General features: G+C 37.6%; 1 protein-coding gene across 1 annotated transcript in view; it reads left to right on the forward strand.

Moving 5' to 3' along the window:
• The window catches only part of LOC150085555 (sister chromatid cohesion protein DCC1), a 300,470-nt gene that overhangs the window by 189,145 nt on the left and 83,337 nt on the right, over positions 1-27,988 (forward strand). Inside the window, exons 7-8 of the mRNA XM_090373339.1 lie at positions 21,297-21,358; positions 27,808-27,884. Coding sequence (XP_090229465.1) covers positions 21,297-21,358; positions 27,808-27,884 — 139 coding nt within the window. The remainder of the gene's footprint in view (positions 1-21,296; positions 21,359-27,807; positions 27,885-27,988) is intronic.

Below are 27,988 nucleotides of genomic sequence, written 5' to 3' on the forward strand. Positions count from 1 at the left end.
TGGAAATGGTGTATTCCCGATACACTCTTGATACTGTCGAATGGGGATAGTGCAATTTCTGTACCATCTCCACTATAGAGTGACCCATGCAACGGGCGCCCACTGTCATACTTCTTTCAAAGTCAGTTAACATGTTTTTTATCCATACTGACATCGAATTAGCAGTAGCATTAGTAGAGACATATGATGCATGAAAGCAAGCTTATGCAGCATCGGCCAAAAAAAAAAAAAAAAAAAAAACCACTTCCACTTCACCCCTCCGTTCATTCGAAATACCTGTCCAGCTGAGCCTTAAATTTATTTAGGCTATCAATTTCTACAACAAGGGATGGAAGTCTGTTCCACCAACCATCTACCCACTGGCTAAAGGCAAATTTCCGCACATCTATCCTACATCTGTCTTTCCTCAATCTGAATTTATGCCCTCTCAGGTGATTATTCTGAGCAAGAGGAAGAATCCCATCGGCATTGAGCATACTGAAACCATTCAAGGCTTTATACACCTCTATCAGATCACCTCGCTGGTGCCTAGTCTCCACACACTGTAATTTGCAAAACTTAAGCCTTTCTTCGTAAGAGCAACCCTTTGTTCTATTCACTAATCTTGTTGCCCTTCTCTGTACTCATTCCAGCAGCTTTACATCCTTCTTGAAGTGTGGCCTGGCCATTGCCTTATACAAGGGAATAATCACCTCCTTATCCCTGCTAGAAAAATTCCTGTATATCATTGACAAGACACCATGAGCTACTCTTGCAGCCCATCTGCACTGCTCAGAGGACTTCATATCTGCCTGCACAGTTACCCCCAGGTCCTTTTCATTCTCTACCACTGTCAGTGTAGTACCACAGAGTTGATACGTTGCTCTGGGGTTGCTGTTTCCCATATGTAGTACTTTACATTTGTCAATGTTAAACTTCATTTGCCACCTCTCAGCCCAGGCCGGTGCCTCCATAGCCAGGTGGGAAAGAGCAGCAGTGCGTAGGACATGCTTCTTGATTAGACCGGGGTTCGAGCCCGTCACCACCAAATACGGAGGATGCGGAAAGGTCAGGGAATGGCCACCGCATATCCAAGAGCAATATGTCCTTAGTTGCTAATGCTCCTAAAAACCAAATAACAAACAAACAAACGCTCAGCCCATCTGCTCAACCTTTCCAGATCCTGTTAATGCCTATGTGAATGCAGTGTGCCTATATACCTGCCAAGTGGTGGGTTCATCCACTTGCGAGAGGGATGACAGCAACGCATTGCCAAGAAACCAAGTATCCCATGAATTCAGTCTTTTCAGTGTACAGTAAACTCCTGTTATAATGCTCCTGCTTATAGTGCTATCCTGCTTTTAATGCTCTTTTTGATTGGTCCCATGGTCAGTCCTATGAAATGCCTTCCAGTTTTTAATGCTATTTTCTCACAGACCTCTAAACTTTGTAGAGGCCCACCACAGTTTGTGGAATTTTCCTAGCTCTTGAAGAATTTATACATGCTGTGATGGATGCCCTGAGAATGAAGGTGGTTATATCTCCTCTCCCAATCCGACAGAAAAACTTGGTGCATTTGGAAGAGCATGCTATGCACACAAAATTTGCAACTTAGAAGCAAGTGGTGTGGCTTTCACTGCATCATGGAAGACCACACTTTCGACTTAAAACGTTAAAATAACATTTTAGCATTGGAACTGCACCAGAAGAGAACAACTTTTATTTAAACATACAAGATCCTCTCTTGAGGAGGTACTATATTCCCTGTTACTAGAGAGAATGTAGAAGATCCCATGGTTACTACCCTCCCATTCCATTTCATGGCTCTCACTCCCTTCCCAAACCTGGTCACCATCACTGTTTCAGTCTTCCATGTCATCTATTATACTAGTTCTTCAGTTCTATAACTGAAGAACTACTATAATAGAACTGCTAGGAACTGTTCACCCCCCCACTACCAAAGATTTTCACACAGGTCACAACCAAATACCTTTCGTCCTCCAATTAGACATTTCCTCTAACAACAATTTTTGTTTCAGGATTCTAGAAAACTCACTATATATGCAGGTTTTCTATATGGACATTGGACATATGTATATGTAAGGGCGGCACCTAGAACGTTTGTTCAACTCCGCCTCGTATCTCTGTGAAGAACAGTATCACTACAATTGGGCCAGATGAGTGTGACGTTGGTTTGTGTGTATTATGTGTGTGTTCTGTTGTTCTGTTCTGGCCGCTTGGCTACCCAGAAGCATCAGTCACCTGGACAAATGATTCTGGGTACTCGTCCACACAGGAAGGTGGGCCAGTCCCAATAAAACACGTACCGTTTCTAAAGAGACTGACCCACCTAGTGTTGTCAGCAGGTGGGCCAGGAACCTCTGGGGGCCCATTCCAGAGGAGAAAGAAAAAGGAAAAAAAAAAAACTGCCCGTGGTGCAGGTTATTAAAAAAAAAAATAAATAAAAAATAATAAAAATAAAATAGAAAATAAAAAATAATAAAAAAGCTAGTGGTGCGTGCAGCTAATATATTATAATAAAGGTAATACATTGTAATATATTATAATAATAAAGTGATATATTTATGTATGAGAAATAAAAATAAAATAAAAATTGATAGTGTGGCAAATTGAGCAAAAAAAAGATAATAATTATATTAATAATAAAATTAAAAAAATAATAATAATAAAAAATAAATAAAAATAATAAAAATTAAAATAAAAAATAAATAAAAATTTGAATTTAGCCTTCCCCTTCACAAGTGTGAAATCTAGGCTGTAGAATTGTTTGTCTGGTTTTGGTTGGCATTGGCATACATGGTCTTTCGCCTGGTAAAAAGGCCTGCAGGGAGGAAAGATTATCTGGAGTCTGAATTAGTTGAGCCACATTGGTTGGGGAGAAGTTCAGAATATCTCTCTGAAGTTGATCTCTGAGATCCTCGTACAAGTCACAGTCAAAAAGAAGGTGGTACCAGTTTTCCTTACCACCACAAAAGTATAGGTCGGTAGCGAGAAGCCCCAGTTGGTACAGCTTTTCATTCAGGGAGCCGTGGCCGGTCACCAAGAAGGACGTTTCAAGGCTGAGAGAGAGAGAGAACCAGGATCTTGCAGTTTTGGTCATCGCAAACTTTACCTCGGGGAGGAATCTTTTGGTTACTGTGCCTTGTGGCGACGTATTCCACCTGGTTTGCCAGATGTTGACCAGTTCGCTGTAACATCTTGTTTTTTTCCCACTTATCATCTGCAGTGAGATTAAGCACAATATCCAGAAAACAGGTTGGTATTTTCTTTCTGATTCTGAAGCAGAGCCCACGGAAGATCGTAAACAAATCAAGCGGGAGAGTTCCTGCAATTACCTGAATAGCTGCCGTGGAGACAGTCCTGCCTATACGGTGGGTGGCCAGGATCATTCCTCTTTGAGTGGAGTTCAGTTTGTTTCTCATTTTTATAATAACTGCACGGTGGAACCACACACCGGCAGCATAAGTTACAATGGTAGGAATACTGCTTTGTAGTATAGCGATAACATTCTCTTAGACAAACCCCAATCACTTCGAGAGACTCTGAGGATGGAGGCAGAAAAACCTTTAACTTTGGTTCTGAGGTGTTGGAGATGTGGGAAGAAGCAGAGTTTGTGGTCTATAGTGACCCCTAAGACCCTTGCTTGCGTAACTAAAGGCAGTTGCACACCAGAGATCTTGATTTGCGGGGGGGGTCTCCGCAGGTCAAGTTTGTTCTTGAAGATCATCATTTAGCTGGATTTATATGGAGCTTGTTTAACGTGGTCCAGATGGAGAGATTGGACAAAACATGCTGAGCATTAGCTTCCAGAACAGAGCGTAAGTTTCCAGAAATGATGATGGTGAGATCGTCCGCAAATGCTACAATTTTTGTGTTGTCAAAGGAGTTACCAAGCCAATTTTGGAGAACTATTTTCCAGACCAGGGGCCCCAGGACGGATCCCTGAGGACAACCCCGGTAGACAGGCCTTGTGATCTGAAGAAATTTTGATTTTACTACTATAGAGCGCTCTAAAAAGTAGTGCTGGAACAGCTTGTACAAATTGGAAGGGCATCTGGCGGCACGGAGACATTCAAGGGCACTTTCCCACCATACAGTGTCAGAGGCTCCTTCGAAGTCAACAAAAATAGCTAATTCATATTTGGAGGTTGAGTTCTCCAGGTGCAGGACCAGATCAAATAGGGCCTCTTCGCAGGAGCGGCCTGGTGTGAAGCCATATATTAGTATTAGGTATTAGGTATGTTCGGGGTCTGACGGCACCTGGGATTTCTCCCATCTCCGCGTATGTTCTCTGTATCGGACAAGCCAGAGATTTAAAAGTGTGTGGGATATGTACTGTGTATTTTGTTGTGCCCATTGTTCATCCGGCCTGTTAGCCGCCGGGCCCCTAGTGAGACCCGACGTTACCAATACCTGCCACAGGGAGGCCGGCCGGGTGTTACCAATATTTGTACTCTGGCTGGTCATGCCACTTACTTTCCTGGGATTTCAGTGGCTAGGACCAAAAAAAAAAAATAAAATAATAAAATAAAATAAAATAAATAATAATAATTATAATAAATAAATAAATCGAGGTTGATATTAGTGATACTTAGCAAGTTAGTATTAATAGTACGCGACGTGGGGCTGTGCGGTGAAAGTGAGTTTTAAAAACCAAATAGGTTCGGGCAAGAATTTTGATGTTCTCTTTTGATTTTGAAATGTAGGGCTAAACGCTGTGCAAGACAAAAGTTTGGGGGAAGGATGAAGACTGGGGTGAAGAAGTTGGAAATAAGGGGCCGACAGAGTAGATAGCCCCTGCAGGTAGTGAGGCATGCCCGTGCCCCACCAGAGTGAGAAAATTGGGGAGGCAAGGAGAGGCAAGCCTCTCCTCCCCAGGAGTTTGGAAAAAAAGATCCGCTCAAGAGAGTGCGGATTTGGGTCGCCAATAGGCTGTTCCGGCGGGAGAGTGCCACCGTATGTCGTCTCCATCAGTTTGCAGGCCCTAAAAAGCTGGCCGTTGAGTCTCATCTAGGTGGGACACTAATAGGGGGTTAAATCTGGAAAGCTGGTGTGAAGCCATACTGGGATGGGGAGATTAAATCCTGTGAAAGAAACAAAGTGTTAACTCTGTGGGCCTTTAGCCACTCTAATATTTTTCCAAGGTTAGCCAGTAGTGTAATAGGCCTGAAGGACCGTGGTTCAGTTGAAGGCTTATTTGGTTTTTTAATGAGCCGGAGCAATGCCTCTTTCCAACACTTAGGGAACTGGCTGTCTCGTAGACACTTGTTAAACAGCAGCAAAAGGTGTGATGGTCTTAATTTGTAGAACCTGAGGATGAAGACATATTCAATAAGGTCCATGCCCAGACATTTTTTGGGATTGATTTTTTTCAGTATTGCATCCAGCTCCAGCATGGTAAAGGGTTCAGCTAAGGACTGAGAACAGTAATTAGCATTTTGTGCTCTAAGATCAGCATGTTCGGGAAGTTCTTCCAAGGGATCATCAGTTGGGAAAAGATTGTCCAGAATGAGATTGACCGAGTCGTGCCAATTAGTTGATTCATTCGTTCCTACGACCACAGACCCTAAGAAAGTCTTCCCCCTTGTAATTTTGTAGAAGAGCCCCCAGGGATTTGCATTGCCAGAGTCCTTAACAAAGTTGGTCCACGTTTCTTTTTTCCTGTTTGCTATTGCTTTTGTGTACTGATTCTTTTTAGTGATGTAGTCATTATAGAGTCGGGCAACATCTGGAGGAGGCCATCCACGATGCCGCTGGTACTGTTTACGGGCGTGATGGACATCTTTACGAAGTTTACTGAGTTCCACTGTTCACCAAGAGCAGATCCTGGGAGTGAATGTCTTCTTCTTGGCTGATATGTATGAGGCTTTAGTTATGGATTGCTGAACGAGATCACATAGTTTGGTGGCCAAAGCAGTGTCAAGGTGGTCCAGCATGGAAAGTCATGCTCAATTGATCCATCGAAGGCTGCCCAGTCAATTGATTTTGTGGAGAAACGGACAAAGTCAGGCATTCTGGAATGACAGGGATGGATGGAACTGGCAGGAGCAACATGAAATAGGATGACCCTATGATCACTCAGCGTCCACTCAGGGATAGTGGTCCAGTCAGTGATCTGGGACCTCAGATCATTGGTGGAGATGGTAATATCTATGTTAGATTGTCCAGTAGAACTGCAATATGTGGAGAGTTGGTTGGGTTGATTGTGGACTGCCAGATTGCGGGTGAGAATGAGGTCCTCCAGGAGAAGCCCACAAGGATCTGAGGAAGAGCTGTACCAGAATTGGGATTTTGCATTGACGTCCGAGGTTATAAGTATTGATTTAGAACCCAATAAGTCCAAAGCAAACTCAAGGTAGTTGAGAGATTCTTCTATGTTCTTGGAAAGTGGACAGTAGAGTGAAATTAGATAAAACATAGATGAGGCATGGGTGATTTGAACACAGGTTGCGTACTTATTGCAAAGGCCGTGGATGACTAGGACATCCAACTGGCTCTTGAGGATCACAATACAGGTCTTTGGGTCATTGAGGGTAGGCTGAATTACCCGAGTGTGGATGGAGAATCCCGTGACTTTAAATGAGTTACCAAATTTCGTCTTGGAGGCATAGGGTTCCTGGATTGATATTATATCTATAGAGTACTCCTCCTCTGCACGTCGGATTTCATCAGCGACAGTGCGGGATCTGTGACCATTGATCTGCATGACTTTAAGTTTGACACTATGGCTATTACTGGTGAGACTGTGGATTTGTGGATTGGAAGGAGAGGAACTGCCCTGTACAGCTAGGGGCTGTGGTTGAAGAGTTTGGGAGTTATTCATTGGCGGTCCTTAGTCTTACTTGTTCTAATGCTTGCTGGTATTCAGGATAGGTTACATCCCGCACTGAGTGCCCATGTTCACGACGTCTTCTCTTGCAGTTCACGCAGCTAGGATTCTCATCCTTGTTTGGACATTCTGCATGGACATGGCCACTACGAGCACAGTGTCCACACGTAGGGGATGAGTGCGTACAGTGCTGGGATGTATGTCCATATCCAAGACACAAAAAGCATTTAGTCACCACGGTGAACGGGCAGAACTTGTGAGAACTATACCCAAGAAAGATTCTGAAGATTCTAGGTGATAGTGTGATGACGTGGTGAGCTGCACAACTGGAATTAGCTTTGATTGTGAACCTGAGGTTGGTATCCTGTTTTATTTCCTCAAGGGTGGCGCCATGGTCAGCAAGATTTTTGTAGAACAAGTCCTCAAGGATCTCATCTTTGGTAACACTTGTGGGAAGATTATACACCAGTATAGATGGATTGGTGTGCTTGGGAGGATTCACAGTGACTCCAGCAGAGTGAAAAGGGCCGGCAGCTGCGATGTTGTCCAGATCCTCCTTCATTGTGGTTTCAAGAAGAACTCCCCGGTTCCTAATTGCTCTCAATGACTTGATCTTAACTGTCTTGAAGTCGTTCTTTATCGTATTCTGTACTATTTCTTTCACCTCTCCACTAGTCTTCAGTTCTGACTGTTCAGATGCACGGACCAGCAGAAGATGCTGAAGTTTTTGGGTGTCAGCTTTGGCTATTTGTGGGAGGTGGGACGGTCCTTGAGATGGTGTAGCAGATGCCGTCTTGGCTGCTGAAGCATAGGATCTGAGTGGTAGTTTTTTATTCTGTGAGGGGGCTTCCAGTGCAGGATGAGTTGCGGTTGGAAGGAGCTTGGATAAGGTATCAGGCACTCTTTCAAGGATGCTTGTCTGGGACCTGAGCTCTTCATTAACTGCCTGGAGTTTTTCATTATCAATCAGGAGAGCTGTGCAGATGGTCTCCAGTCTAGCCCACAGCTCCTGCACAGTATTTGCAGCTGACCTAGTAAATCTGTTATTGTCGTGGTTTAGGAATGCCACTAGATTTTTATACAGCGTAGCTATTACTTGATGAAGGGATGAGGAGTCAGAAGAAGCAGCGACAGCAGGGGCAGAGGAGACAGGAATAGCAAGCCTGTTCGAGGATGGGAGCCCTGATGCAACAGTCCGCTCAAGGGCAGAGAGTGACGGAGTGGTTTTTGAAACTGATGTGCATGATGGAGTTGAGGTAGCCAGATTGGAAGAAGCAGCCGAAGAGGCTGCAGGATGAGCTGGAGTAGGGGCAGCTGGTTGGATGGATGAAGGTAGAGCTAGTTGTGCAGAAGGGGGAGCAGGAGAAGCATGGGCAAGCGATTCCAAGATGGCGGCAGCAACTGGAGTATAGATGCTGAAGTCGAGTTTAGCTGCAATTGATTGTTCAGGATCAACAGAGGGTGATCTGCCATTATCAACTGGGAAAGGATTGTTAGTGGAGCAAAGTGGATGGACCCTGGATCTCTTTTTACTTTTATTTTTCCGAGATCAGCTGTTTGCCTTAAGGGGGAGGAGGTTAGTTGGATCAGAGTCCTCACCAGTGGCAGAGCTAGATTCCTCGCTGGAACTCATGTCAGATACGTGTTATCTGTCGTTCGGGATGTATCAGTGTGCTGAGAACAGTCTACTGATATAATAGGCAATCTCCTGAAACGGTCTACTGAAGAAAATCACAATCGACCGAGAATTGTAATTCCAACTATTGCCACCAGGGAGCAAGACAGGCAGGGGAGGAATTTGCATAGGATGTTCCACAGTGGCACATGACACATGGTGACGTCATAGTCAATTAACAGGATACAAAAATCACACTTTCAAGTTCAGCAGAATATATAGCTATAAGGACCACGTGATCAAGAATTAAACTTGCATATCAATAAATCATTAATGAATACTGTGACGTCATAAGCAATGATTAGTAACCAGATTAATAAAATAATAATAAAGATTGTTGAATTAGAAATGCAATTAAACCAAATGTGAGCAGCTGTGTCCATCTTTCGGAGGAAAAGGCCAATAGCGGAGTGGCAACGGGTACCACGCGACCTCACGTAGTAAACGAAGGCTTGTATTCAGCAGGTCAGAGAAGAAGCAAAGACTGCCACAACAGAAATATTTTAACAATGCAAAAATAAAAACCCACACAATTCTTTATAATACTGCAGCAAAACTATCAGAATTTAACTTCTTCTAAAATAAAATAATGCAGGCCATTCTATGACACTAAATTACAACTATAATTGCAGGGAGACAATTAAGATTGCAAATCGAAAACCAATAGACAATAATCAACGGTCAGACCTATATGGCGTAGCCATGTCTTGTCTACTAACGTTCGTTAGTAGACAAGACAAAGCAAAAATTAAAAACGCTCAGAAATCGGCGGCACCTTAGAAGTTTGCCGTAAAAAAGACATAGATAGACTCACCATCACAAATAGAAACCTGTGGATCCAAGGGAAATCCAAAATAATCCATTGGTACAATATTAATAAGCACAATTTGAAGAGACCAAATTTAGTCGACCGACACACGTGGTCCCTCTACTGAACTCCCCGACTTACATAATGGTTGGGTTCTGTGGAATGCTACTTAAGTCGGAATTTCCCCCATGTTTATGCAGCGCTCGCCAAATTGATTGAATCAAAAAAATGTTCAACGAACATATAAATATAATTATTTATTGTATTTATTCAATTTTTTATCTCATGCGCAGGAAAAATTACAACAAAAGAGAGGAGACAGGCATAACGTCAGTAAGATTTACCTCTTGAACAATCATTGTCAGAATCAACGTCTTCAGCTGATAAGTACGCCGCTGTGGGGGTTGACAGCTGTGGAGATTTAGAAGGGGTCGGCCACTGAACCTTACGAAAGAACATATTAATGAATGACTGGACGGTGGCTCTTTTCTTTTCATCATAGATTTCTTTGTAGCAAGCAAGTTAACTTTTAAGAATCGTTTGCTGTCAGGATCCATCTTCTCACACCTCACCATTGCTATCTCTCTGGTGATGAAGCATCTCAGCTACTCATTTGGTTCATCATGAGCTTCGTCAGCATTTTCTTCTTTAATTATTGTTGCCTGTAAGTCAATAAGTTCTTCGTTAGAGAATTCCTTCTCTTCTTCCTCTATCAATTCCTCCACATCTTTGGCATCAACTTCAAACTGAAGTAGCTCTGCAACCCTTACAACCTTATCTGTAACCTCTTCATATGATTCGTCTTTTTCAAATCCTTCGAAGACTTTTATGTGCCGTCAGCATATTTTCTTCCATGTGCCATTTAAACAACTTTCAGTAATTTCCACCCAGTGGTAAATATTGTAAGATTTCCAAATGTCTCTTAACATAAATTTTCTCATCATCTACTGCAGACAATGATCAAATGTTGTGCATAAATAGTATGCTTTTAAATTTGAAATAACACCCTGATGGATGAGTCAAGTCGTGTTTGGCAGTAGAAATATGACTCAAATTCGAATTGAAATCATCTAGATGTGTAGGATGTCCAGGAGCATTATCTAATAGAAACAAAATCTTGAAAGGAACGTCTTTACAATATTTTTCAATCTCGGGAATGAAGCAACATTTAAACCAATCTTCAAAGAGAGATATTGTTATCCATGCTCTCTGGTTCAATCAGAAATCCACGGATAGGGTGGCTTTATTGATGCCCTGAAATAACATAACATTAACATTAGCATTAGTAGAGGCATACGATGCAAGAAAGCAAGCTTATGCAGCATCAGCCAGAAAAAAAACAACCACTCCCATTTCATCCCTCCGTTCATTCCAAGTACTCTGTCCAGCTCAGCCTTAAATTTATTTAGGCTATCAACTTCCACAACAAAAGGTGGAAGAGACTACAACTGCACGAGGATTTCCAGAATGGTACATAAACAGTGATTTTAGTCTGCAATCTCCCACTGCATTAGCCCCAAGCAAGAGCATGGCCCTATCTTTTGATGCCTTGAAACCTGGCATTTTATTTTCCCCTTTGGCAGTGTATGTTTGATTCGGCATGTTTTTCCAATACAGAGAGTGTGCCGGTTTTGCAGCTGCATTTGAATAGCCACTTTCATCAATAATTTTTTCCAACACATCACAAAATTTCTTTGCAACTGCAGAATCGGCACTGGCAACTTCACCACATACTTTAACGTTGTGGAAACCAGTGTAATTCTTGAGCCTATTAAACCAACCATTGCTTGCCTTGAACTTGGGTTGGGGTTCGCTGTACTTATCCTTATCTTTATAAATACTTCTTGCTTTTGCCTGAATGGTCATTAGACTCAGGGGCACTCGCTTCTGAATCTGATTTTCCATCCATATTATTAACAGCTGTTCCATCTTCAATATAGCATCTGATCACTGTTGATCTTAAGTGCATTGATCCTTTGATATGTTCTTTTATATGTGCACTGTCCTTTAAAATAGTATTCACTGTTGAAGCAGCAAGACCCAATTCCCTTGCAATAGATGACAAACTTGGTCCTGCCTTGTACTACTTGATCATTTTCATCTTCATTTCTAAATCAATTTTGTTTTGTTTCCTGGCACTACCACCACTTGCACTTTCTGTTGGTCCCTTTCCCTTCGTCATTGTGATACGTAAATAGGAATGAAGAGAAGTTTCTGAAAATTTGTTTTTTATATGATTGAAGATTTCAGCGAAGGGGAACTAATTTCACCATAATACCGTAATGTAAAAATCCATAGAATTCCAGTTATCGGTATGATCACAAATGCAATTAAGATTGAGGTTACTGCCCATTTACAATTAGATGCACTAACAGAAAAACCCAATAAACTGATAAGTGCAAATTGTTTTTATTGTTTTATGATCGTGCTTTAGAAAAATATCACAAAGGCGTTCAAAATTGATTCTTATAACCGGAACATATGATAACGATGAATGTGTATTGCAATTTCCATTATAAATATGAAGAGAGATAAATAGCTTAGTAATATAGCAAAATTTTCAAATTCCAAGGACTTGGAGTGAATTACAAAAAAAAAAGAAAAAACAATGTACTATTGTATTCACATTACGATATTTCGACGATATCCCCATTTATTCCTACTAGATGCAAAATACACCACGATTTTTTTTAAGTTTGTACCGGCCGGCAAAAACCTAATTAAAGTCGAATTTTCATAAGTCGGGGAGTTCCTGCATAAGCAGTGGTGGGATTCAAATAATTTAACAACCGGTTCGCTGCTCTAATGATCTTTCTAAGTATAAAAAAACTATATACCAAAAGGTAGTTTATTATTTCATGCAGTTAATACTTAAATAAGAACAATAAAAGAGGTCCACAAAACTAGATTATGTTATAAGAAAGAGTTTTAAAATATTAATGAAAAAATATTAAATAATACCTGACAAAAAACTAAAACTGTTATTTAAGATATTTCCATATTGTTTCTTGATTGGCGTCCTCGCTTGCAATTTTCTTCGCTTTTATCCGAGCATCATCGGCTGAGTGATTTATCCTTAACCACTGTAGGAGTAGGATCCCATTCGGCGACTTCTCTTCTCTGAACATATTATGTTCATCTTTGAAAAACCCCTTTCCTCTTCTGCTGAACTTATAGCAATTGTTCTGACAATATTTTTAGCTCTTTGAACACTTTCAGGAATTGCATAATTCTGGAAATTTTTTAAAACGTTTTCCAAGGAATCTCGATAATCATTAATATCAATTTGGTAATTAAAAATGTCATTAAATACGAGCAATTGTTCTTCAGCTGCTTTCCATGGAATTAGTACTTCTTCAATATTCCAGTAATCTGGCTCCAAAAAATTGAGAAATTGTAATTTATTTCTATCTTGAAATTGGCTACAACTTGCTTTTATCACAATCTATTAGTCTTTTTTTTTTTTTTTTTCAAATTCGTTACAATGTTTTCTCAAAAGTCTTCCTAGAGGAAGCCCGACAAATCGATGATTTTCTACAAATTTTCTATTTTTGAAGGTTTCTGAAGTAATTATTTCATCAACTTTTTTTTTCGTATGGCCCTTTTCCTTTCCAAGCATTTGAAATGCTTTAATAGATCTTATCACGAGTTTTTCAGCCTTTATTATGTCTATATTTCTTGCTTGCAGTGCATTTGAAAGAAGAGAAATTTAGTTTAAAATATCAATCATCAATGCCAAATCAGTTATAAAATATATATTTTCAAGACGGGCAGCCATACCTAAATACTTTTTATTTGAATAAAAATAGTGATGTAGCACTGGATAAGTGCGCCACACAGCTAGGGTTGACCTTAAACCACAGGCAGCCCATCTTGCTCCCAAAACTCTACCAATCTTTATAATTTCAATTCCAAGTTGTTCGGATATTTTGGAAAGTTCAATTTGGTTCTTATTGGATTGATGAAAAATAGTATATATCTTATCAATAAATATTTTTAAATGATTTACTTGCTTTGTTTCCTTTATCGAATCATCTAAAACAAGATGGAGGCGATGATTTAAACAGTGCCATATTATGTTTGGAAACTCTTTTGCAATCCTAGTGCTCACTCCAGATTTTCTCCCAAGCATAACGCTGGCACCATCGGAGCAAAATCGTATTAAATTTTTTTCTAGGTAGTTCTTAGTAAACCCAACATTATTTAAACTTTCCATAACTGAAGAACATATTGTCTCTGCATCTTGTTTTTCCAATTCAACTAGTTCAACGAAAATTGTTGGTGATGTAACTGAATCCAAGGCCAATTCTAATACAACAAATTCTGATTTTGGTTTCTTATTGAAAAAAATCTGTCAAACTCTGTTGCCTTTTCATCCTTTTAAGGGCTACTGCAAAAAAATTTAAAAATGTTTTATTTTAATATATTATAGAGCAGGAGCGGATATGTGCCAATATATTTTAATATTTTTACTGGTTCTGTCCACGTTTGGTCATATCATAAACTTTTATAAACAAAGCACTATGCTTATACCATTGATAAACATCAGTCAGAACATACATTTTCTTCATTTTATCGATACTAAACGAAAATTTCTTGCTGAATTAATAAATGGCATAGAATACCAGGCACCCACCTTAGAGAGAACCCTGATCACAAGTGCCATTTTAACAACCGGTTCGCTGAACTCAATAAAAAATTAGGTATCGGTTCTGCCGAACCGGTGCGAACCGGCTGAATCCCACCACTGTGCATAAGATGTTGACATGTAGTTACTTATCATTCTGAATTTTAACCCTTTATTGTCTTATACTTTCTCCTTTAACTTTTAAAATACCCCCCCCCCCATGATGATGTAGGATAAGAAATAAATAGGTGACAAATTTTTTAACTGTCAGAGCAAAGCTTTCCTCAGTAGAAAGTTAAAATTAGTTTTAACTTTCTGATGGAGAAATACTACTAACTGTAGCTGGGTATGTCAGCCCTCAAAATAACCAGAGAAACAATTTTTGATGATAATTATCTTTTCTTTAAAAACAAAGTGTGTACACACACACACACACACACGAAGAAAACAAGGTTTTACTAAATGATATAATTTTTATAACAAATAATTTTAAATGAGTGGTTCAATGTTGAAGTGAACCAAGGCCAAAATCAGTACTGATTCACTTTTCATAAGAAAATATCCCATACATCCAAGTGTTATTCAATGCTAAGGGCAACCAAGTCCATAGTTGCATAAAATTCCGATAGTGTTCGCTTCTCCTTTGATAAACATAACCTCTATGTTGGAGCTGTAGTGAAACAAGTCCACACCACACATTACTGGGTTCATCTAAACACTGAAAAAGAGTTGCATCTTATGAAGGCTGAAGCAGCAAGGATGTCTTTGAAGAAAGATAAAGAACCAGCTTCAGACAATAGGTATATTATTTGATCTTCAGAAGGCACTACCTTTCCTTAAACTCACTGTTTCTATTGCATATTCTAAGAGAGCAAGAGTATTAACTGTAAGAGAAATATGTATATTTATAATTGTGGTGTCCACTCTTTTAACACAAACTAAGCATGTGTGGGATGAAACAGATGGAGATAGAGATTCTCGGGAGATGGCAGCAGTTCTTTGTAAACATCTTACAACTGCATCTTTCACTGTGAGCACATAATCTTGTACTGAACAGAAATTTGAAACTGTTCTCAACAAATATTGATTTGAAATTTATAGTTTCAGGTCCTTAATTCTTACCTAATTAGAATTACTGCGTTAATTGAAAAAAATTATCTGCAAAAGAAGCCACATATTTCATCCTGCAGAATACATTAAGACTTACAACAACACATCAAAACAAAAACCTTCTGAAATTGAAAAATTATCTGCAAAAGAAGCCACATATTTCATCCTTCAGAGTACATTAAGACTGTTAAAACAACACATCAAAACAAAAACCTCCTAAATTTAATGTTTCAGAGATGAAAAGAGATGAGTTGCTCTCAAGCAAGGCCTTAGAAGATGTGGTTACACTGAGGGAAGGCCTGTAAATTGGCTGAAAATTCAAGGGTTACATTTCCAGCCGGATCACCATTTCTCATAAAATTTAAAGAAAGTATTAATGAACTATTAGATTTCCAGGAAATTTGTATAGAAAATAAAAAATCAGCAGGAAGAAAGTTATCTTCATTTAACAATATTGAATTGCAGTTGCTCTACGCAGCAAGACAACCTGCCACCAAACAGAAGGATGATATGCTGGCAATACTGCAGTGTATACAGTATATCGAGCTTACCTACTAGGTCTCAGGAACATTTAAATAATAAATACAATTAAATGAATGATGAATATCCATATGATATTAAGCTTAAGAAATAAATTAACATCTGAGAATATTTTTTTCTTTAACCTAACCTAAAATATGAAATGAACCAAGTCCAGATTTATAGCATCAAATTCAGGGATAAAGTGAATTAAATCCACAAATTTTATTATTAATTTTCCTTTTTTTTAACCAGTAATATTAAATCTTAAAAAATTATCAACTATTAATTAGCTGATGTAATATCCTTGTTAAGTTGTTTTTCGAAAAAGGTCAGATAATTAACTATGTGCAATCTAGTAAAAAGTCAATATCTCAAAATGAACTTCGATGGACTTGGTTCACTTCAGCATTGAACCACTCAAATATTACAGGATGCATTCTTTGTACAAATTCTAAATATTTTTCTACTGATATATTATTAGTCACAAATAGAGTTAGCATTAAGAGAAATAGTTTTAAATGAAAAAGTTTTCCCTTTTATACTTGAATTGATTTTTTTCCCATTGGGCAGAATATAATTAATGTTCAAAAAATTTTTTTCTTGGTGGTGGGGGGAGGATCCTCCATCCAACCTTTAATAAAATCTTCCTTTTCTTTAATAGATTGTGCTTAAAATAATGTCTTTTTTCTGATCCTGTTTTCTGGTTCATCACTTTAATTTTTGTCGTTTTAACAAATGGCAAAAATTAAACTGTTGATGATGGTATTTCAAATTTGATGTCAAAATTTACGACATATTAAGATTGGTATAGAGCTTACAATACCGAGATCCTGAATGCTGGGATCCCGGTAATTTTTTTCCGGTATTCAAATACCAGTATTGATACAAAAATACTGGTTTTTCCGTACTAATTTAAAAAAATAAAATAGTTTATAATTTAATCATATAAAGGTTATAAAATCACCTTTATATGATTACGACATCCTTATCTCTACTAGCAAATGTTCGATAAATCATCGTTAGGACACCATGCAACATTGCAACCTGTCCACAATTCTCGGACCACTTCATGTCTGACCGTATCATAACTCCCAAGTCCTGTTCCTCCACTACTGACTTTAGTTCAACTCCACCAAAGTGTATAAGTTATTTGGAGTTGCTGTTCCCCAGGTGTAAGACCTTGCATTTTGCTGAATTAAAGCATAGCTGCCGCTTTTCTGACCATCCCTAAAGTCTATCTAGGTCATTCTGAAGAAGCTCTGCTTGGCGGCGATCATTAATTACTTTACTGATCTTTACATCATCTGCAAGTTTAGACATCACACCCTATATCCCTTCATAGATGTCATTTAAAATAATCAAAAACAACAGTGGTCCCAATACTGATCCTTGGGGAACCCTACTTCTTACATTAACCCAATCTGAGGAATAACCATTTATCACAACCCCCTGCCTGGTGCCCTCAAGCCATCATGCTATCCATCTAAGGATTTTCCCTATGATTCCAGCCTGCTCCAACTTATAAATTAACCGCTCATGTGGGACGGGACTGAGATGTCGAATTTATTCGACATCTCACAAGTGACCTGTCAGAATGGCTAACCAGATTTATTAAACATTATTTTCCCTTTACAAAACCATGCTGCGTATCCTACAGAATTCCATTTCCAACTAAATGAACCTGAATTACACCTGTGATCATTGTCTCCATGATTTTTCCTACTACTGAAGTTAGACTGGCCAGTCGGTAATTTCCCGTTATATTCCTAGAACCACCTTTATGTTCCAATTTACACCAACCCAACGGAATCTCTCATGAGTCCAGTGATGCTCTCATAACTAGCCTTAATGTTCAATGCACTCACTTGCCGCCCCCTTTACTATTATAGGGTATATGTCATTAACCACAGGAGCCTTACCCGCATGTGGGCATGAAAGTTTTCTCATTAAATCAACATGTGAAATTTCAACATCATTAATTACATTTTTTTCCAACTTCACTCCCATAATTTCTCATTGACGTGAAGGGTTTTTCTTCTGTAAATATCAATGCAAAGTAACTGTTGAGTTCATCTGCGACATCAGTTGGGGTATCTAATACTATCCCACGCAATTAAATATGCATCCGATCTGATTTGTCCTTCTCTTCTTTATGTAGGCGCCTCCGTAGCCAGGTGGGAAGGAGCAGCAGTGCGTAGCACACGCTTCTTGATTAGACCGGGGTTCGAGCCCGTCACCACCAAATACGGAGGATGCGGAAAGGTCAGGGAATGACCACCGCACCAGAGCAATATGGCCTTAGTTGCTAATGCTCCTAAAAACCAAAAAAACAAAAACAACATCTCTTCTTTGCATTTATATATGTGAAGAATTCCTTAACTGCACTCTTTGCTCTCTTTATTCCTTATCCCCACTCTTTGCTCTCTCCCAAACTCAGTAAAGATACTATAGTGAAAATTATACCTCGCTTAATAAAACGACTTTCTCCTTCAGAAAATGATGAACATAATTCTAACGTGGAACAGAACATCAGTGTTCCGCAAATTCTTTCCAAAATAAGAAATCGCCTGACTCCAATGAGATTTTAAAAGATGAACTTGAGTCGGAAATTAATGAAATACTTTTAAATATTTTTGCTAAAAAAAGTTCAAAGCCTAGAAAATATGGACTGAGATTGTCTACAGTTATCTCAGTAAAATAGTACCAGAATAGAATCCGAAAGTGCATTTCTACCGTACTTGTTTTTGGAATATCGGTATCCCGGTTTCATAAATTAAAAATACCAAAATACCGGTGTTAAGATTTTGACTGGTATTGTAAGCCCTAGATTGGTAGGGTTGTTGACAACAATAACTAAGATATGTTGCACAATAAGGCTTAGATATATTATACAATTAGTCTTAAAATTAGTAGTTAATATTTAATGCTAATAAACAAAGTTTTGTAGAAGATTAAATTATCAACAGGGAATAACAGAATCAACCAGGTTGAATCTGCAATCTGGTTGAAGATAAAGGGATCTACACATGGCAATACAGTGAAACATCATTTTACCTGCAATACAATAAAGTTTCTGTTGACAGTGCCTGGGAGCCCATATATTCTATCAATAATATACAGTATATGAATTTTTCCAGTAGAGATAAAGATCAAGGTATGGTGTGACCACTGATTTGTACAGTGGCACTGTACAAATCAGTGGTCACACCATACCTTAAACATTGTATACAGATCTAGTAATCATTGTAACTTGGCTGTATCTTGTAACCATTGTGTATATACTTCTGGAAACAAGATACCTCCATATCAGTCTGATTGGTATAAGGCCTTGAAAAGCTATAGAAAATTTAATAATGGTCAACAATTTGTATACTCAATGTAAGAAAATTTGCAGAGTTATTAATTATTTGGGTAATTTATTGCCTAGTCTTGTAGAGCAAGAATGCTTAAATCTTTCACAATTGAGTTTCTTGAATATGTGTCTGTGTGTGTGTGGGCCTCCAATAACGAGTTTATAAAATTTTGAAGTTTTTTGAAAATGAAAAATTTGTACATAAAAAACTTTTAAATATTAATTTCTTCTTATTTTGACTCAATTACTCATTATTAAAGAAAAATTATCAAAATTTAAAAAATAATAATAACAAATAAAACACTTGGTTACTTTTCACTCTCTCTATCTCTGAAACAGTAGTATCATATCCTCCTTAATTCAGTTTCATCAACTTCTTCAGGAATTGAATTTCAGCCTTTGTAAACCTCAACTAGACAACAGTAACACACAAGTATGATGTCCTCCTTCAATTTTCAAAGCTATTTTCATGCTGTCATCTATTAAAACCATATCTATTATTAGTTGGAAACACAGATCAGATAGGAGATGACAGCACATACTAGAAAATTTTCAGGGCAGTTCATAATTAAACACATACCTAATTTGAAATCTACTTGAAATGACCTTCAAATATAGATTGTATGTACTTACTCCCCAGAGCCCTCACATGATAAACATAGATCAACATATTCACTCCTGAAAAGTAAGAATTACTTTATTGATGCTATATGAACTTTGTTTCCCTTTTATTTTTGTGCTGTTTCAAATGCTAATACTAATTTCTGAATGAGCAACTACCTGTTTGCTAATAGGGTTTAGAGGTCCATATTATTTTGCTGGCTTGCTCATCTGATCTTACCCTCTACTCTCATTATTATGTTACAAAATGTATTACAAGGAATTGTCTTGTTGAATCTCTTGCTTTTAGTATGCCTGTATAAACTACAATGGATAAAAGGATGGTTGAGTGGTTATCAATGGACACTGCTCTTCATGGACTAATGTTATTAGTGGATTCCCCCAGGGTTTGGTGTTGGGCCCATTGTTGTTTTCGGTATTTATCAATGATATTGATGAAGGTATATCAGGGTTAATGTCAAAATTTGCAGACGATACAAAGATTGGCAGGGTTATTAATGAGAGTAATGATAGTACACAAAACAGAAAATTCAACTGCAACAGGATCTGGAAAAGTTGAACAGATGAGCTGGTGGCACCTGAAGTTTAACATTGACAAATGTAAAGTATTGCATATGGGTAGCAGTAACCCCAGAGTAACTTATCAATTGGGTGGTACCACACTCAGGGTAGTGGAGAATGAAAAGGACTTGGGGGTAATTGTGCAGTCAGATATGAAGTTTTCTGAACAGTGCAAAAAAGGCTGCAAGAGTAGCTCATGGTGTCTTGTCAATGATATACATGAATTTTGCTAGCAGTGACAAGGGAATGATTGTCCCCTTGTATAAGGCAATGGTCAGGCCACACCTTGAGTACTGTATACAGGGCTGGAAGCCTCATTTTAGGAAAGACGTAGAGCTGCTGGAATGAGTATAGAGAAGGGCAACAAGATTGGTGAGTGGAACAAAAGTTCTGCAAATTGCAGCTTCTGGAAAATAGGCACCTGCGATGTGATCTAATTGAGGTGTATAAGGCCTTGAATGGATTGAGCAAACTCAATGCTAATGGGATTCTTCCGCTTGCTCAGATTACTCACCTGAGGGGGTATAAATTCAAATTGAGGAAAGACAACTGTAGAATAAATGGAGGAAATTCGGCTTTAGCCGGAGGGTGGTTGATAGTTGGAACAAACTTCCATCTGTTGCAGTGGAGGTCAGCAACTTAAATAAGTTCAAGGCAGAACTAGACAAACATTTGGAGTGAATGAATGGGCGAAATGGGAAGGGTGTTTTTTGACTGATGCTATATAAGCTTGCTTTCTTGCATCATATGCCCTACTAATGCTAACCTTTGTTGCTAAACTTTTTTTTTTATCCAATCAGGAAGATCCTTTAAAATTATTCTATTTGTAGGCAATGCTGAATGCAAAAAATAATCAAAATACAAAAACACATAAACCTGTGCTTTTTCTGATTTACAAAAAAAAAAAAATAATAAATAAATAAAATGAAAATAATAATAATAACAACAAAAATAAAAAATGTCAGTTTGCAAATAGTTTGAATTGGATTTGGCTTGCTTCTTTGTATTCTTTGTTAGTATTAGTTATATAAATTTCTGTGAACCAAAATTATTGCCTGAGTTTGTTCTGTATCTTTACAAAATTCCTCTAGGTTGTATTTTCTTTGTATCTTTCAGGGTCATTAATTAAATTCTGGCTTTGTATATACTTTTAAAACACTCAATAGCAATGTTTATTTTTGTTACTTTCAGAGAGATTTTGGAACAATGTTTTCTCTGGTATGCAAAAACAAGTAAAATCGTGAATGAAAATGGTGAGAAAATATTCTAAATTTGTTAAATTTTTCCTCCCTCATATAAAAGTTTATTTTTTTAATGTATGTCCACACTTTTATTCATAATTTGCCTTGTATCCTACATATCTTGTGTACATTGTTTTAACTTAATTTGCTTTGCTGTTTCCTTCCTTAAATCTAATATTTTTATATATTTCACAGCTGTCAACTCACCAAATTTATGACAGAATAGCTATCCTTTTTAATCAATTTAACACTTATCCATCTCATCATCATAATAATGGGTGACAAACAGTTTCTTTGTCTTTTTGCAAAAAAACTCTGTTTTTATCCATCTTTTTCTTTTCAGGAAAAAAATAAGTAAATAAATAAAACTATGTTAAAATTGGAAAATTTTTTTAAATTTTGCAAGTTTCTGCTTACTTTCATTAGCAAATTGGCTGTCAGATGTGCTTGGGTTTGCAAATTAGAAATGGAAGATGATAGCATTATTCTCTTTTATGTGCAGTCATGTAATAGTATTTCTGTCTTTCAGTAAGATGCCAAGAAATATGGTGTAAAATTTCAGTAGACATATATGCAATATTTTCCATATTTGTAAAAGAGGTGATATGTCTGCCTTATGTATCATGTGTAGATGCAATATTTCAGTTTCAAGTGGTGGAAAATTCAGCACAAGGTGTGGCTGTTAAATAACCAGACTGTTGCAGTAAAATGAATATATAATGAAATATTCTGTCTTACAAGTTATCTCCTTCAAAATAATTGCTTTGGGCTTGTACAAACTCCATACATAAACATTTCTGGAAGTCATTCAAGCACAGTAAACATATCTGGAAGTCATCTTCTCTGAGCCCTTTTAACACTTTGGTCTTTTTTTTTTTTTTTTTTTTTTAATGTATTAAATCAAGGGTTGATATCCTTTTTTGAGTGAAGAACCATTTTTGATCTAATTAAAAAAAAAAAAAAAAGAATCAGAAGAGCAGCATCTCACCTCAAGCTTTCCAGCTGAGGAGGGAGGGGGTATTTTTGGGATTGGGAAGGTGTTTTATTAAAAAAATATATTTTTTGAAATATTATTTGTTGATATTGAAAAAAATGTAATAAACATCCAATTAGGTATGAATTAACGTAACATTTGCTGCCGAACTTCTTGAGCGAGTCTCTCAACATCAGGTGACTGCGTAATTTTCATCTTTAAAGACGCTGAAAGACTCGCATTGTTCAGATGGTTTCTTGATTTATTTTTATATAATTTGTGTTCGAAAATATTTGCTCACAGAAATTAGTCGCTTGTTATACATGTGGGCTAAAAGTTAAAGAGCTGCAGTTACATGTTCAAAGAGCCGCAAGTTGCCAACCGCTGTCTTAAATGGATTCAGTTAAGTACACTTTTCAGTTTAGGGAAGTGAAAAAAAGGCACAAGGGGCTAAGTCTGGGGAGTAAGGTGGATTTTTTTTTTTAAAAGAAAAACTAGTGAACAGAAAATGCATTGTGTGCTGCAGCATTGTCTTCATGAAGCATCCAACCATCCTTCCACAATTCAGGTCTCTTCCTTCGAATTTTTTCATGCAGCCTTATCAGAACTTTGATATAGTATGTTTCATTGACGGTTTGAATTGGCGGGACATATTTAGCCATAATAATTCATCAGAACTATAATGGCAGTCTTGTTTAGATGATCCTGCATCACTTCCTTAACTAGTGACTCCATTATTTTCCCTGGAGTAGAAGTTAGACTAACTGGTCTGTAATTACTCATGTCACCCTTCGATTCCCCCCTTTGTGAATTGGGGATACATTTGCACATCTCCAGCTCCCTTGAGTCCAAGGATGCTCTCATAATTATGGCTAAGGGTTTGCTTAGTTCCCTTGCCACCTTCTTTAATATAACGGGATAGATCCCATCCACCCCAGGTGCCTTTCTTATGTTTAACTTCAACAATTTCTCCTCTACTTTGCTCTCAGTTATTACAAAATCATTAAACACCCTGCTACAATTTGGTAACCTTCCGGCATTTTCAATTCTTAATAACTCCTCATGTGTGAATCATCAACAGTCGTTGATGATTCACACAGCAGGATCAACATCAGCAGGATCATCAACAGTCGAACCATCGATATCAAGTGGACCAATCTGATTCATCCCCTTCCTTTTAGAGTTTAAATAAGTTAAGAAATCCTTGCTGTTTTTCTTGTGCTTGCTTCTTTTGCCAAAGATTTCTCGTAATCCGCCTTTGCCTGCCTAACCTCCTTTGTGACTTGATTACAGACTAGCTTATATCTGCCATAGGCTTCTGTGTTGCCTGATAATTTATATGCATCCCATACATTTTGCTTCTCTGTCACAAGTCTCATTAGTTCATTTGACAACCATTTAGGGCTAAACCTTGAACAGTATTTCTTAATAGGTATGAAATGTTTAGCTTCCGCAATTAATTTCTTGAATGCTTCCCACTTAGAATTTGCTGTTGGTAACATCATCAGTTGGTCCCACTGTACAGAATTTAAAAACTGTCTGAGATATGAGGCTTGATCATAAAGTTTGGGGAGGGGGATACTTTGTATCATGAAATTTCAGCATTGTAGTTAGTCACAACTAAATGAGTCTCATGGTGACTCATTTAGGCATAATAAAGTGATCCTCTGTTTATCTGCAGTCAATATGAATTTGTGCTCACATTTGTCAGTCTTCACAAGGTGAACGTGGCCAATTTGCATGTTGTACAAGCTGAAAAATGTAGAATAACTCATGGGGAATCCCTACCTGAGATCAGCTAACTGTGGTCTCAATTGTAAATGACTTCTGAAGTTCCTCTAGTCATCGATCGGAATTGAACCCAAAACTACACACCACAACCAGTGAGGCCACAGTCAGAGGAGGAGGAGAATTTCCAAGGTTTTCTCACTGCTCAATTACTTTATTGCTGTTGCCTGATACATAATTTGAGATGATGGTGTACTTATAAATATCAGAGAAGGCATAATTCAAATATCAGAAGACTACTATAGAGAATTATACAAGGAGCTAGGGAATGATGCCAGCAGTGGGGAAGATGGATCGCAAATTAGTAACACATACGACATACATGCATTGAAGAAAATGAAGAATCAGAAAGCCCCAGGGGAAGATGAAGTTACTGTAGAGTTGTTAAAATTGGGAGGAAGAGACATAGCACAAAAACTGGCAAGACTCTTCCCAAAATGCATTAGAAAAGGTGTGATGCCTACAAAGTGGAATAATGTAATCATAGTTTTGCTGTATAAGAAAGGAGATCAATCAGAAATTGGAAATTATAGATCAATTAGCTTGTTATCCCACATGTACAGGTTGTTCACAAGGGTCATTACTAACAGATTAGAAAGATTACTTGATGAGAATCAACCGAAAGAGCAAGCTGGCTTTAGGGCAGCATTCTCAACTACGGATCACCTTCACGTAATATCACAGCTAATGGAGAAAGCAAATGAATATAAAACACCATTATAACTGGCATTTGTGGATTATGAAAAGGCATTTGACTCTCTACAACATAAGGCAATGTTTCAGGCACTAGACAGACAAGGCATAGATACCCCATATATTATGATTTTGAAGAAAATATATGAGAATGCTACCTCCTTTATTAGACTAGACAAAGACAGTAGTAAATTTAAAATTGAGAAAGGAGTTCGACAAGGAGACACACAATATCTCTGAAGTTGTTTACTGCTGCCCTTGAGGAAGCTTTCAGAAGATTAGACTGGTCGCAGAAAGGAGTCAATGTGAATGAAGAGTACCTAAACCATTTACGATTTGCAGATGACATTGTGGTCATAAGCCATGATCTCAAAGATTAGAGGAAAATCTTAATCAGTTATGCAGAGTTAGTAAGGATTTTGGACTAAAGATGAATATGGCTAAAACAAAAGTAATGATGAAAAAGTATGCCGCAGAAAGGGATATAATGATTGAAGGAGCAGTAATTGAAAAGGTGGAATCATATACTTATCTGGGAAAGTCATTAGCTGTAATAATGATAAATGGCTGGAAGTCAAGAGAAGAATAAATTTTGGATGGATAGCATTCAGGAAATATAGTCACATACTGAGGAGCAATATCCCAAAATGGGGAGCAATATCCCAATATCTGAAACGTAAAATAATGAACCAATGTATACTACCCACCATGACTTATGGAAGTGAAACTTGGGCGCTCACCAAAAGAATGGAAGAGAAGCTGAAAACTACAGAGTGAAGAATGGAACGAATTATATTGGGAATCAGACTGTTAGATAAGAAGAGAAACACATGGATTAGGCAGCAAACTCAAGTAAAGGACATTCTTATCAAAACTGAAGAACTAAAATGGTCTTGGGCAGGACACATAGCTCGAAGACATGATGACAGATGGACTAAGAGAATAACAGAATGGTACCCAAGACGAGCTAGAAGAAAACCTGGAAGACAACGACGGAGATGGACAGATGAAATTCATGGGTTCGTGGGTAGTAAACGGATGGCCATTGCACAAAACAGAAGGAACTGGAAAGTCGCTGGAGAGGCCTTCATCCTGCAATGGATTGAAAATGGCTGACAATGATGAGACATATTTTTGGCCAAAAATTAATTGTTAATCACTGACAAAAGCATGCAGAGTCATACTGAAATGTATAATTTTACCTTTACTGTATAGTTGTTTTACAAAATAGACCACTTTAATTAATTCAGAGAAAAGTCGCTTTCACTAGTTGCAATAAGCTGTTAGGAGCTATGCAGCATAAGTAATGTAAAGTGTAATGTAAATTCCTAAAAGCAGTGACAAAGTATACATAATTTACAGGGAAAGCATGCACATTGCAATTTGGATGTTAAATAACATTTGGTAACATAATTTTGCAGTTGGAGCAATTGAGAGTTTATTGCATGATATTCCCTTCCTTAAGTTGAAGTTATTCTTCATTGAAAGACAAAACAGGCACTAGAAGCCATGAAAATTTCAATGAAATCTTAACAATATTACTTTAGCTATTTACACTGTCACTATGCATGCTGAGTAGTCTATCCTTTATTTACAATGTAAATTAATGCATAACTTAATCCTTAAGAGACTCAGAAAACCAGGGTTTAGAAGGAATGAGTTCATATTAACTACTTCCTTTCAGGTCAACTTTAAGCTGGAATTCACATCTCTTTAAAAAGGAGTTCTTTTGGAATTCAGGTCCTTTCCCACATGAACTTGAACTAAGTGTTTTTCATTGTTCAAGTTCCTTTGCTGATTATCTTCCAGGAAATTATTAACATCATTTCACCCTTACTGTATAATTGCTTAAGGTGAAGAGTGTGTTGTCATCTGGTGCTTTGGAGTGTCAAGAGTGTGTTGTCATCTGGTGCTTTGGAGTGCTGGTATAGTGAGACGGAATTATCATATAGGATTGTCAACTCATTATACTCTATATTCTCTTCTATACAAAAGCATGTGAACATATGAGAAAAATCATAAGTGCTGAGGATTAAAATGGAGTTAATTTTCATGCATAACTCCTTACCATCTGCAGGTGCTATTAATTCTACAGTCTGATTGGACTACAATAAGTGAACATATAATAATTCGCAGTATTGTTTATTTACATTTTTTGTCTTTTTTCCATGACTACGCTGTAGTTGCCTAGTTTTAGCTCGTTGTTTATGTGTCTTTGTTGGTGAAGTGAGTTCTAGAATCAAGTAAGTCATTACCATGGGGTGGACTTGAAGTTTTTCTTCATTTCTCTAGGAAAGTGGAAATAATGCTATTGTGACATGTCAACCAAAGGCAAAATTTTGAGTAGCTCAAAAACTGATAATGTTTTCATTCAAAATTTAGGTGACCTCTTCAGGTATGCTCCATTTCTTTGATTTAAAATTGTTCTTTGTTCTTTCTCAAGTGGCATAATGGTTTTATAACCATTCCTTCCACAGATAGTAGAAAAGTCCTGGGTTTGAATCCTGTCAATAATGCAAAGAATTTTTATGATTTTTTTTTTTTTTTTTTTGTAATGCAGCTGAGCTTGTTAGTTTTATGTGAGGGTTGCATGATTTTTTTTTCCAGCTAACTGACCAAAGAATACCCACAGTTACAGATACGGTATACTTGATGCTTTGTGGTGTGTTTTAAGTGCCTTAGGGTTTGGCACTTAAAGCGTACCTAACCTGTTTTGTTTATAAATAAATTTCTCTTTATGTTCCACAAATTTATAAATAAATTTCTCTTTATATTCCTTTATATTCCACAATAATGTCTTGGAATATAAAAATTTTTTGTCTTTCTTAGGCCCACAGAGAGAACTTTACAGCTAGAGTGATTTAAAGTATGTGCCTATGTTTCTCAGCTATTTCCCCCCAACCCAAATCTCAGATGGTTTTGTTCAAATGGGGATCCACCAAATCCCTGCTGCTTTCTGTTGGGTTGAAGTAATAAATCATTTTAAAATGTATATTTTTACCTACAGGACATGAACTTTACTGCCTACAGGAGGAACCTGTGTGCAAATTTTATGCTGAAGTTTTGCTGAGGCCAGCTGGAAAGGTAAATTCATGTTTTAAAAACATTCTTTCTGTAATATAATATTCAAGGGAAAATGGAAAGTAAGGACTCCAGTGTTTTATCTTTTAAAGTTAGGGAGATTACAG

This window comes from Mastigoproctus giganteus, chromosome 5 (genome assembly GCF_048544385.1).
Source record: "Mastigoproctus giganteus isolate SK-2022 chromosome 5, ASM4854438v1, whole genome shotgun sequence".
Lineage (NCBI taxonomy): Eukaryota > Metazoa > Arthropoda > Arachnida > Uropygi > Thelyphonidae > Mastigoproctus > Mastigoproctus giganteus.